The sequence below is a fragment of the Mytilus californianus genome, unplaced genomic scaffold (genome assembly GCF_021869535.1).
Source record: "Mytilus californianus isolate M0D057914Y unplaced genomic scaffold, xbMytCali1.0.p SCAF_2, whole genome shotgun sequence".
In the NCBI taxonomy this organism is placed as follows: domain Eukaryota; kingdom Metazoa; phylum Mollusca; class Bivalvia; order Mytilida; family Mytilidae; genus Mytilus; species Mytilus californianus.
Window position 1 is genome coordinate 119,004,962 of NW_026262668.1, and position 13,832 is coordinate 119,018,793.

Genomic DNA, 13,832 nt, shown 5'->3' on the forward strand with positions numbered 1-13,832 from the left:
CTGTTGCTTTGGGACGAGTGGTAGGCCTGTTGCTCTTCTAACTAGTTGAGTGATGTCGTCGTTCTCCTTGTAGTAGGTTTGAAGTCCGCATTTCTGTGCCTTTCTCCAAATTCACTGGGTGAAGTAGAAGAAACAACCCTTAACTGTTACCCCTGGGAAAACTGTACATGCTGCATTCTAGGTGGCTGTCTCGTAATCGATAATAATTGTGTCAGTTTGGAGTCGAAGTTGGTGCTGTTCTACTGTGTGTTTGATGTGGCTGAAGAAACGTATGTAAACAGTCTCGTATTTCCCTGGTAGTAAGCCAAATACAAGTGGGTACATGGATCCATCAACCATAGCATGAATGGTGTACATTTGGTGAAATAGAGTCGGACAAGAGTAGAAGGTTCCATCACAGTCACTTATTATTTTTAATTAATCTTAAATCTTAATTTTTGGTTATACATGTATATAATGATAAGAAAATATCAAATTGTATTATTCAACGAGAAAATATCAAATGGTATTATTCAACAAGAAAATAAATAATTTAAGCAGATGTATTTGGTAACTTCTATTTTTTTTCTTAAAAAATAATTTGTACTATTATAACATAAAGACATAAAGACTTAGGCGAAAAAAAAGTCTTTGCAATTTTTTTAGGTATTATTCCACAAGAAAATAAATACACGAATAACAGAATCCTTATTTTATTATTAAAAAAATTCACAAATGTATTTTACTAAATAATTTAAGTACATGTTGTTAACAACTTCTATTTTTTTTCTAAAAAAAATATTTTTTGTATTGTGAAATAAAGACATAAAGACAATTTTTTAAAGTTTACAGGTGAATTACAGGTACACAGAATCAGAACAATTTAGAAACAAACTTTAATTACTAAAACAACAAATACCCCAATCTTTATATAGGCATGTAATTAAAAGTGGGAGAAACAGGATGTCACCATTTAATTTATATCTGCGATTGCTACCATGATCGGTTATTTTGTTATGTTAGTAGTGGGCTTACTTTATTTTAGATTTTTTATTTAACAGAAAGGAAGAAAAATCAAATTGAATAAATTCTGCAAATCCGCTTTCACTCTACACTTTTTTAGAGAGCGAATGGTGACAATGACAAATACATATTAACAACCACTAAGATCTTGAAAGGATTCGGGGATGTAGTATGTTTTTTACAAGGTACACACTTTTTTAACATAATGGTATTATATGACGCAGATGAAGAAACCCTGAACATACTTTTCACTTTAAAACCTGTACATTTAGACGAATATTAATTAACAAAAAATTTTGGCAGTGCTGCAAATAAGAACATGAAAAATTAGAAAATTTTCAACAGTTTAAATCGAAGGTCATGTCCAGGTGTTTTCACCACTTTCCTGATTTTGAAACCATTCCAACCAGATTTTTTGTTATTTATACTTATTTTAGTGCATTTCAAGGCCTAAAATAACTGAATTAAAATTCCAGGCTTCTTCAAGTTTGTAAGGTATATTAATAACCCTGTTTATAAAATGATTGTAATCTCATTGTTCCGCAAAGGGATAATGATGCCAAAGGTTGAAACAGCAAAATATATAAAACTAGGATGCATTTTGCTTTGTCTGCTCATAGTAAATAACATTTTAAAATAGGAAAGTATGTATTTATTATTCTCATAAAGGTAAATAGTATGCACAATGTCATTGCTGCATTCCATGGAAAATGCTTTGGTATGATCTAAACTATTTGAATTGAAGGTTTCAACTAATAACATGCAATAGTTCTAATACTTTGTTGATAGATCGTCTGTTAAAGCTATCCTTAGACATTAGAAATTGGGTCTTTGGTTTAAATTTCCTATTACTTTCTGTTGCAGTAGCCATTGTTAGTAACGAATTAAGCAATCATAATAGAACAATATCAATGTGGAGTGTTGTAAGCAACTTTTTTACAGAAAAAAACTGCGTCACATCAAAATAGAAATTGTTTTAACGTGAATCATATAATTACCTGAACAGCATACGTTAATGCTAGTCCGATGTCCCCACCGTTTACATCAGTAGACATAATGCCAAACATCGCGACAGCTAAAAGAATTAAATTCCCCAATAATTCAATGAAAACACTAACCCATCTGTAAAAGAGATAAAAATAATGTTGTATCGTCAACCGTTTTAGAAAGAAATTATTGAGATGATACTTACATTTGTATATCCTGTTTCGTCTTAAAGAATGCGGAGTTTGATTGTTTATCTTTTCTTAACACAATAGCTTGCACATGAGAACAATTCAATATGAGAGTAAAAATTGGGCAAACAGAATTGATGCAAGACGTAAGAAATCTTAAAGGACACGATGTCAGTTGTATTGACTTTTTTATGTCTTTGGGTGAAACTAAATGTAGATTGGAGATCTTATATAGTCACTGATCATTTATTATTTTAAATTTGTAGACTAAGAAAGATTTAGAGCTTGACTTGTTATATATGCACCTGCCAATATATTGTTGAAAACCGTATGTTAACTCTAGATGCCGTTTGTTTTTTTGTGGCATTATGTTATCTCATTGGCGTATACCTCACATCTCCATTTCTTAGTATTGCTGATTACTAGAATCCGGGTTCATAAGTCTCGATATTATGTTCAATGGCGATACAAATCTTCATTTAACATGGTAAGAAGAAGCTTGATTCGTTTTAGAAGCTTGTAGAGAGATGCATTTTATCCAATTACTGCAAAATAATATGCCCTTTCCCTAAAATTCAAATAATGTTTCATCTTATGTTTACGCTCACGAAGTACTGATGCTCACCCCATCCCAACATTGGCTGCATAATAGAAAGTCGCATTAGTATCTAAACGTCTATATATTTCTTCTTTAAATCTGTTTACTGATTTGTAAGCCCGAATTATGCTTGCACCAGATATAGTTTCACTGAAATGGTTAAATACAGGTGACCTAGTAACAGATTCTATCCTTTTAAGCTGGCGAGCGGAAGGGATGTACAGTTTCTGTGAATAAAGAAAATATCGCTTAAAATATTTAAAACATGATAAATCATAACCTAACTAATAACATTAACTGTACCAAATGCGCATTTCGACAATACATGTATCTTCAGTGATGCTCGAGGCCAAATTATTTGAAAATCTAAAACTTGTTAAAAATATGAAGAGCTTATAAAGCAAAAAGGACAAACAGTATAGCCAAAGCCGGGCAAGGATTCAGCTTTGTATGAGGGAGATAATTTCCTTAACTTAAAATAATTTTCAAAATTTTGTAATAGCAAATCTTAATAACACATCATCCGTCCGTATTGGATAAAATCATATGATTGAATTAGTTGTGATTACTGCACAATATTTTTCATTAACGCGGAAACAATAATTCTTGTTTTACAATGACTGTTAAAACATAACTCAAAATGCATATACTACTATTGTTACTTTTTCTGAAATGGAACAACTTTCCACCTGGGTACATGCATGGTATATCACTTTGCATATATATATATATGTAGTATGGTTATGATTCTTTTTTAAATATTTTTCGAATCTGTTTTGGAAAAGCCGTCATCAATTATTTTTCTTCAAATGCGTTTCTTCTACAAGCATATTTTTATTGAGAATAGTTCTTTTCGTTTAGAAGATTTATACTATAAAAACTTATCAGAAATATCAGGAGTCTTTTCACATATAAATCAATTATCTGCGAATATTTTGTCCTTAACATTTTTAAGTTAATCGGATAAATATGAGACATTTCAGAAAGTTTTCTCAAATAATCTAAATATCATATTCCATATTCCTTATGGGATATAAATCTGGACAACAGTAGTTGAACGATGTTCAAATCTCATAAAGGGGATAAATCAATGTAAGAAACAAAAACTGGGGGAATCACGTGAACTACAGAATGGGCTAGTTCAAATGGTGTGTCGCTTTTAGTCGTTTTTGTGTAACGAGTACATTCCTGGTAATGAAGTCAGTATATTGTGAACATGCACGAACGTTAAGTATCAATTGAGATTTATAAAAACCATACGATAGGGCAGATGGTATTTTATTGCTGAGAAATGAGAAGTTGACAATTGGAAAGTTGAAATCATCTCCATTGTCATTGGTTCTAGTTTAAAGACATCTGTGTCAATAGTGCGAAAACGATCAAAATATGGAGAAGAAATTCTAGTTTCGGTAGTATCCGCACTCACTGGAGTATAAGATTTTCATAAAATCAGACGCATATTTTCTCTTTACAGTTCGACATAAATTGACATACCTTCAAGCAACATTTTGTCAAGACATTTTTCCTAACTTTTGAGGTTTTTCTTGTTGTCTTTGTTGAATTTCCAGTGGTCGAAATGCATATAAGCTAAAACATTACTTTACTATAGAAACAAATAACCACAATATACAATCAATGGGTTGGTATGATCACAACCATTGCTTTACACTTACAATAACAATAATGTACAATATTAACATTGGTATGATGACAGCCACGGATAATGGTGTAGCCACAACTATAGCGATTACTGTGCCAATAAGTATAAATCCCATCACTGCCATAGTGCGGAATGTTCTTGGAAATCTATCATCCATAATATCTATATCGCTGCTGAAACGGTTCATAACCCTGCCGACAGGAGTCGTGTCGAAAAATGACATTGGTGATCGGAATATACAGTCGAGGCCTCTGTCATGTAGATTACCAGTTGCCTTAACGAATTTTGTAAATGCTACTATTCCAAACAGGAATAGTGCAATACCTGAAATGGACACTTTAGCTTTAAACAAAACTATCGAAAAGTAATGCAAGTAAAATTAATTGATTTTAAAAATGCGTATTCCTGATGGATGAAGTGTTCATTAGTATGTGAAAGTATTGAATAAATATGCATGTAACAGGAATGTGTTTAGGCTACCATTACATATATTATATGCGTCTTGTCGATACTTGTATTTAATATAACGTAAGGTTATGCTTTTCAAGAACGCTAATAACGTCTTTCGCCTTATTCGCTGGAGTTGTACAAATTAGTAATAAAGAACTGGAAAACATTTCTATTAATTAGCCTCAGACATGACGAGTCCTCTTAGGCTGTTACTTTGTGTCTTTTGTCATTTCGAGTCTTTTGGTTAATAGTCTATTGTTATTGTTACTGATATAATGCGTCTAGTCCTTTTTCAACTGAATTTGACTGTTTGTTCTATTGTTCTGTTCTTTTACTGTTTGATTTAGGTTTTATCAGTGTGTTACTCTGTGCTTTTGTTAGGTTATTTAGTGCTCTTCAATTCAGTATTAAAACGACATTTGTTTTGTATTGAATTAAGCGCCATTGATGAGTTTTATGAAGACGAAACGCGCGAGTGGCGTACCAAAATATAAGCCTGGTGTCTTTGGTGAGTTTTTACAACCATCGTTCGATGCCTCTGTCTGTGGAAGTTTCGTTCTGAAGGGTATAACAAGCCCCATGTTGACATAAAAAACCATTTGTCACTCTGTGTAAATAAACTGTTTATAAAATGTCAAATTATCCGAAACAATAAGGTTTTCTACCCAAGCATACGTGACCTTAGACTAAATGGCACACATTTTCGGATTTTTAGTGCTCCTTAACCTTGTATATATGGTCATCCTACTACTTTGAACGAGCATCGTTAATGAGTCTTATGTAGTCTAAAGCCGAATCGAATACGAAATTGAAGAGCATTAAAAACCAAAACTTCCAAAGCATTGTGCAAAATACGGCTAAGGCGATCAATGTCTTGGTGAAGACAAACCTTAGTGTTTCAAATAATTATACATTAGATTAGAGAAAATGACTATAAACTAGTCTTCAGTAACTGAGAGTACTCTTAGATCGTTTTTTTTTGTGTCTTTTGTCTTATATTAGTAAGTTTGTTTTTTCTGTTTATTGGTTTTTTGTTGTTTTTTTTTGGCGTAGTGCCAATCTGATGAGGTAAGCCGTTTTCATACTGTTTTTTTTTATCATTCTATTCTTAGGTAGTGTTGTTACAACAATTTTTCCAGATAAGGGGAGGGTGGGGCGCTCACAAACATGGTTAACCCCTCCACATTCTGTATCCAAGTGTATATATGTGCCTATCCTAAGTCAGTAGTCTGTAATTCAATAGTTGTCGTTGGTTGCTGTCTGTTATATCTGTTTTTTGTTTAAAGGTTTTACACATTTTGTGGCATTTTATAGGGAACGATACGGTATTGGTTTTACTCATCTTTTAGCAACTACTTTTAAGTATATTGAAACAACAATTTCTTGACTTATGAGGTGTAATAAAACATATAAATCTTTCTTTTGGTCCTCCGCAGCAAAGTGGTTTGCGTAGCTTATAATTAATGGGCGTTCACCGTCATAGTTTTTTGTAATGCCTCATTTCTATTATAAGTATATATATGCTCAACATTTCATCATATCATTCAAATATTGTTTCTTGTATATATATTTGTTGTGAAATCCACGAACACTAGCTAGAACAGTTTTATTCATAATTTTTGACATTACATTACTAATTGGAATAGAATATAACTTTTCCCTTGAGCTTTAATTCGTAAGAAATCATCTAATACTACACGTATATTTTGACTTTAGACGACGTTACGAGCATACCGTCAGGACCAAGTAAACGCTATATTACCGAAAGATCTATTTTCCTAAAATTGATGGTATATATTTTTTTTGGTGTAAATCACTAAGACCCATAATTTAAAAACCACAAATAGCAGATATAGTGGGCTGAATTAAGAAAATGAACACATAATTTAGCATTTAGGTCACATATCAATTTAACATACAATTTTTATAAGTACATAAATATCAAATCGTTAAAACAATATTTGAAAGTAATGCACTTTTTATGTATCTATTCATTCGTTTAGAAATTATGCATTTTATATAGATATAGGAAGATGTGGTATGAGTGCCGATGAGACAACTCTCCATCCAAGTTACAATTTATAAAAGTAAACCATTATAGGTCAAGGTACGGCCTTCAACACGGAGCATTGGCTCACACCAAACAGCAAGCTATAAAGGGCCCCAAAAAATTACTAGTGTAAAACCATTCAAACGGAAAAACCAACGGTCTAATCTATATAAAAACGAGAAACGAGAAACACGTATGAACTACATAAACAGTCGACAACTGCTGTAATCAGATTCCTGACTTAGGAAAGATGCAAACATTTGCAGCGGGATTAAACGTTTTAATGGTACCAAACCTTCACCCTTTTCTGAAACAATAGTATAACATCACAACATAGAAAAACACACTATAAAATATCAATTGGAAGGCTTAACTCAATCAAAAAACGTAAATTAACACACAATGAACGAATGAATTTGACCTGTGACACCTGAATGCAAATACACAGTTAATAAAAAATTACAAGGGATAAATAATTAAAGTCAAAAGTAAATAAACAGGTTTAAACAAAGTTAAAGTATGTTATCACTGTGAAATTTCAAACAATTTATAGAAAATCATCACTTTTGAAGAAACCTGCGTAATATTATACACAGGTAAATGAAAATAATTTTGTTGTTATGTATACTTCTTGTTCTGTGTGTATAAAATCTTCCGTTTAGGAATACCAAGAAATTTCTTTAATATCAATAAAACTAATCTAACACTTGGTACATATGGGGTGAATATCAACAACAATAAAAATATTCAATTAGTGCTAGATAAAACTTCCTGTACAGGTCCAAGAATAGCATCTAAGGAAAATTGAAATAATTTTGATGTTCATAGTTCGAAGAAGTGAAAATTTGTAGTAATTAAATACCAAATAATCAAAGCTGGTACATAGACAAAATCCATGTTAACATTATATAACAAAAAAGCATTACAAATAGTATCAACAGGTCAAATTAAAAAGAAAGTACGATTTGAGAGTACTCGCAGTTACTGACAGCTAGTTCAAAGCCAAAACAATTAATAATAAAAAATCCTGCATCAGAGACTAAAATCAACTAAAATACATCCCAGGGATTTAGTATTTTAACGTCATGAACAGTCAAAGAAGACATGACTTGTGCAATGCCAAAAATAAATGTATCGACAGGTAGTAGGATAGTTAGGAGTTACTTCTTTATAGATAAAAATGAACGTGTGTGTGTCTCTATACATCCCGTTTGAAAAGAAAATACAAATTTAGTATATACGTCTTACCTTGCAAAATTCCAAGAAGAGCATACATGCCCAGGTAGTAATATTTTTTGTCTGCATATTTCTGGGTATGGATCAAAGACGCATTTTTAAGGTAACTGTCCTCTGTCCAAAAAGTTATCCAAACGTTTTGATAGATATTCAGTCCTTGTTGTGTTACTAAGGCTATGAACACTATGAAAGCAGCTGGCAATCCCATAGCTTTAGCATATTCTATCAAAACTGATAATTTGACCTTAATAAAAATCAAACAATCCTAGTTTTATAGCATAACCAAACCATGGGAAACTAAATGTAAATTAATATAAAACTGCATTGCATTACTGCTGTAAATCAAAGTTGTAATTAACAGAATGGTATGAAGAATTCAAATAACTTAAATGCTACAACAACAAACAGATTGTTCAATGTTCGGTGTTTTTATGAATTAAAAACTCTTATCAAAGTTTGATAGGAAAAAAAAACACTTTTCATCACACAATTACAGAATAAAAGTCTTATCATGCCTTATAGGATAAAACTTTAATCATACCTTTATAGAAATAAACTATAATCCTGCCTTTATAGAATAAAACTCTTACCGATCCTTCTTGTGCGGTTTCTTCCTGAATGAGTTGGCCTTCTACACCCACAGCTAATGGTGGATCAATTTTTGATGACTGTCTGAATAATTTTGCTTTGGATTCCCGTCTTGATTTTGATTGCCGCCTGGTCATTGAGGCTGCTATCATAGTCGAAGATAGACTTCCATCTGTTTTTATAGTACTGTTTTGTCTTGAAAGTCGTCTAATTAAAGGCAATAAACACAAGAAAATTATAAACGTTGTTCAATCATTCCATTTAAAACTTCGAAAACAGTTAAGGTGGACCCTTGTAATAAACGATCATACGTAGAAAAAATTTAGTATATTCGTTTAGTTGAACCCTTGTTAAAAACGTTAGTGTATTAGTTCAGGTGGACGTCTAACAACATCTGTGATTTAAATCTGTTTAAATTATTGATTCATGTAAAAATAAGGATATGTGGTATGATTGCCAATGAGACAACTATCCACAAAAGTTCAAATAAATTGATGTAAGCAATTATAGGCAAGTACGACCTTCGACAATGAGAAAAACCATACCGTATAGTCGGCTATAAAAGGCCCCGACATGAAAAAAATGAAACAATTCAATAGAGAAAACTAACGGCCTACTTTATAACAAACAATTTTCGAAAAAAAAATATGACAGACATGAACCAACGACAACCACTGAACTACAGGCCCCTGACTTGGGGCAAGCACTTATAGAAACATGATTAAACAAAGTATTTTAACATTGTTGTAATGTCCTTTGTTTTACATATTTAGGTAATTAATGAAATATTTAAACAAAGTTTTTTTTTTAAATAAATATCACAAATCGTTTCATTTAGTAGATCTGCACGATTTAAAACAAAAACATCTTGTTTAGAAACAACGGCTGATTCTGCAAACAAAATGAAAATACCACTTTATACATTGCATGCGTCCGAAGCGCTTTTCTGGGTTTACCTTCATCAGGAACGCTCAAAGCCAAATAGTGAACAGCCAAAGGTTTATAAAAACAAAAAGAGTTGAAGAGCTATATGACCAGAAAACACCAAAAACAATAGCTAAATTCATCTAAGGTCAACTATGCCTGAGGTAGTTGAAACCATATTTTTAGGTATTTCTATTATTCATTATACAATTTTGTGAATACCAATAAACACCACCCTAATCCATTGATTTTATTTAATTTACCCTTGTTCTCTTAACGCAATAGTGTATAGTATAATATTTGCTTTTGAGTTAATACTTCGTCATTAATCTGTTTTATTTTTCAACTTACCTGAAAGATTGTCGCCGAGATAAACCTTCTTGTATAAAAACGTTGTCATCTGTTGTAAACCCACCATCAGACGTCACAACTTCTACCTGATCCCAGAGATCATCTTTTATTTTACTTACTGAAATTGTAAGAACATCATGCAAATTCTATTTTTAACATTTCAGTACACAAATCACCGAGGCTGGTTTGTTTGGAATTATTTCAAATATTTTTTTTTAAGGAATACAATATTTTTTTTTTGATAGGTTTCTGTAATCTAATTTTTAAATAATCACAATTTTATTCAACAATACCGTATGTTATTGCAATTGATATTAACAATTTAATTACATTTTACTATCATGCATATAAATTTAAAAGAGGTGTCAGTCTGGATAAAAGATCTTCCAAGTACATATCCAGATGGCCTCAATGGCATCAACGTTCAAAACCTAGCACATCAAAAAAAAAAATTTTTTTTTAGATTATACAAAATGTAGCTTGTAGTGTACTTTTTGAATTACCTCAGCTTTCCATTCTAAAAATATGTTTCTCTTATTTACATCGACAAAACATAATAAACATCGTTTTAAAGTGAAATATGATAATTGATTGTTAATTATATCAATTAACATTTTTTTAAATGTCTAATTTTCCGAGACTAGTGCGTCAATACTTCGATAGTTCTGAACTACCTATTCTATCTTGCAACGCAGACAATACATCAACTCAACTGGAACAGTGAAAATTTGAGGTTTAGATGAATATTCCTGGTGAAGTAAATCCAGAAATGCGATTAGGACGCATGTCATTTATAAAGAGTTGTTTTTATATGTTGCAGTACTGGGTCGAGACTGTTGCTGGTGGACTATCAGTCCCGAGAGTATCATCAGCTCAATGGTCAATACTTCGGTACTGAAATGATTTATAACAAACCTTTCTTAAATTGTCCGTTTATAAATTTATAAATTATTAAGAAATAAAGGTTTCAACCACCTCAGGCAAAGCTGACGTTTGGTGGGTTTGTCTATAATTTTAGGTCCGGCTTTTTAATAATTTTTCGGTTCTTATACATTATGGTCTTTCAGATATTTGGCTTTGAACGTCCTTGGCGAAGGTTAATACAGAAACACGCATCGGAAAAAATGTCAATTGTTTAGACCTAGATAAAGGAGTGCATACCAACATCATTGAAAGCACCTAAAAAAGTCACAACCGAAATATGAAACGATAAAATTGCTTTATGATATGTATTTCAGCCAATACCATGTGCGAAAGAAAAATATATTTGAATTCGACGATCAATTTTCTGTCTCAATAATCTTATTAAGAAAGTAAAACCAGGCACCTTTTATTACATCAGATAGAGTTGAATCATTTCCTTATGTTATTAAAAAAACCTTCAGTACTACACGAAGTAACGAACATTGAGTTCTTCTCTAGATGGATCTTTTCAAGATAGATTAAAAATACTTGAATCGACTTACTATGTTGTTCAAAAACACAATATTCCTACCCGAAACAATATCTTTATCACAGTTCGTAAATTGTCAATTTGAAACGGCGAAAAATATTGCAAATTTCCTAAAAGACTGTTTACATTCCTGCTTAGCAAAGCACCCTAAGTTTAACGGCCATGCATCAATTGTTGTACTTTCTCACTTCCGAGATTGTCGACTTTAATTATCAGAGGCCAGTGCCTCAAAACGAAGTTACCTATTTCATCTTGCGAAGCAGAAAAATATTATTTGATAATACATCAATTAACTGTGGAATTGATTTCAAATTAATATCTCAAAATTTTGAAACAGTGAAAAATCGAGGTAAAGACATGATGCATAAACCTATGTTGTCACCGAAGACATTAGTATTTTTCGAGACAAAAAGTTATGAATTATCTTAAAAAGGAATCTAAATAGCGCCCATCTTGCATTTCTACAATTGAGGTTCTTCGGGAATGCTGGCGGCTAAATAGTTGAATATGTAAAACCGTTGAAAGGCTGATTGAACCAATAAAAGAACAAAAGTATAGCCGACCTGAACAAGGAATCAGAGCTATGCATGAGGGAACTACATTTCTCAATTAAAAATGATTTCCACAATATCATATCAGAAAATTTCAATAAAGCAATACCCAATACCGAGGTGTTAGCTGTGTTTCTTTGGGGGTCCGTTTGTCACTTTGTGACGCTTGTTTACTCTTTATAAGACACTTCTACATCAGCTTATCAAACAATAATAAAATTTATAAATTGCTCTTTCAATATTGTATTGTTTAGGTTTGACAATAACTATCGTAAACAATGGGAAGTTTTACTAGTAAAATGAACTTATAAGAATTGCAATGGAATATAAAAAGAAATATTGGTTTGTTTGAAAAAAAAATCCATATTCATATTCATGTATTTGTCAAAAAATAGTGTGTTACTGTTATGCATTGCAATTAGTGGCTTACTAAAAAAAACTCACAAAACACAAGTTTATGTTTTTTAACAATACTTTCAGATATAAAGACGAAATAATATCTCAAATTAATCCAGATTTTTTATAAGATATCTGACATTTATCTAGTTCAACTTAATCTTTTTATCTATCGATTAAGGGACCAATCTTATTCACTTTTGTATCTTATCATAAGAGTTTCTGACGGTAAATATGACCATTTTTATATCATCGTTTTTTTTCCTTTCCTTGATGATGGCGTCATCTTCAGGGGTGCAAATGTTTTGTTAAATCGACATGCACGTGGTTGCACTTACGACTTACGCTTACATTTCAACGTTATGTTGCATAATTAGACACTTTTAAATCAGGGATGTAGTATCATTAAACTTTAATAACATTATCAATGGATCTATGTAAATGATCAGAAGAATCCTGACACATAGAAATTTTCATAATTTTGGTCAAAACTTCTACGAAGTGCTATCACAAAATTAGACACCTAATAATGAGTATAAGAAGAAGACACTTCACCATTCTGCCTGTTAACTGTGCGTTTCAGTTAGTCCCAGAACGTTAAACATCCAAGTTTGAAAGCAGGATAAATTCCTTTCTTATTTACATATTACCGTCCTAAAATGCATGCAATATTACCGCTATCCATGAAGCGGTCAATAACCAAACAATCCAAATTTTAGATTTAAGAACCACTGCCGACAAATATATTTCCGAATTGCACAGATTCATCTACTTCGTAATTTGCAAATTTGAATTGCAAATTTATTGAAAAAATGCGATGTTATAGAAATGCTTGAAAGTTTGGGATATTTTCATTTTTAAATGTTTACAAAATATTCATCTTACTTTCGTGGTCATCTTCTTCGTCCAGTGATTCATCTTGCAGGAGATACACTTGCAGAAATTGTGCAAAAGGGCCGTTATGTTGAACGAGCTGTTGAAAAGTGCCTTGTTCTGATATACGACCATTATCCATGACTATGATTTCATCTACTTTAGGTAACCAGTGAACCCCATGTGTAACCAAAATCCTTGTCTGAAGAAAGTATTGCATCGAAGGTTTACTTATAGTTTGAATGCATTAGAAGTTGTAACAACAAATTCAATTAATACCGTATAAAATATCTCAAACAGGTTTACATGAATAACTGGCAATACAAAACTATCATATCAGCTATCTCAAATTTCCTTAGGGAATTCATTACTCGTATAAAATTAAATGTCTCTGCATATATTCAAACATAATATACATATTAAATACAAATTGTCCGGGTATTTCTTTGAATTGCAAAACATTCCAAGATATTTTCCTCTGCTTGATATACTTAAAAGATATTACACTGGTTGGTACTTCTCATC

General features: G+C 31.8%; 1 protein-coding gene across 1 annotated transcript in view; it reads right to left on the bottom strand.

The window, feature by feature from the left end:
* Positions 1 to 13,832, bottom strand: part of LOC127727785 (multidrug resistance-associated protein 1-like) — a 44,037-nt gene that overhangs the window by 13,790 nt on the left and 16,415 nt on the right. Inside the window, exons 11-17 of the mRNA XM_052234902.1 lie at positions 13,320 to 13,509; positions 10,035 to 10,152; positions 8,762 to 8,966; positions 8,184 to 8,415; positions 4,449 to 4,759; positions 2,803 to 3,002; positions 2,001 to 2,124 (exon numbers count right to left, since the gene is read on the bottom strand). Coding sequence (XP_052090862.1) covers positions 2,001 to 2,124; positions 2,803 to 3,002; positions 4,449 to 4,759; positions 8,184 to 8,415; positions 8,762 to 8,966; positions 10,035 to 10,152; positions 13,320 to 13,509 — 1,380 coding nt within the window. The remainder of the gene's footprint in view (positions 1 to 2,000; positions 2,125 to 2,802; positions 3,003 to 4,448; positions 4,760 to 8,183; positions 8,416 to 8,761; positions 8,967 to 10,034; positions 10,153 to 13,319; positions 13,510 to 13,832) is intronic.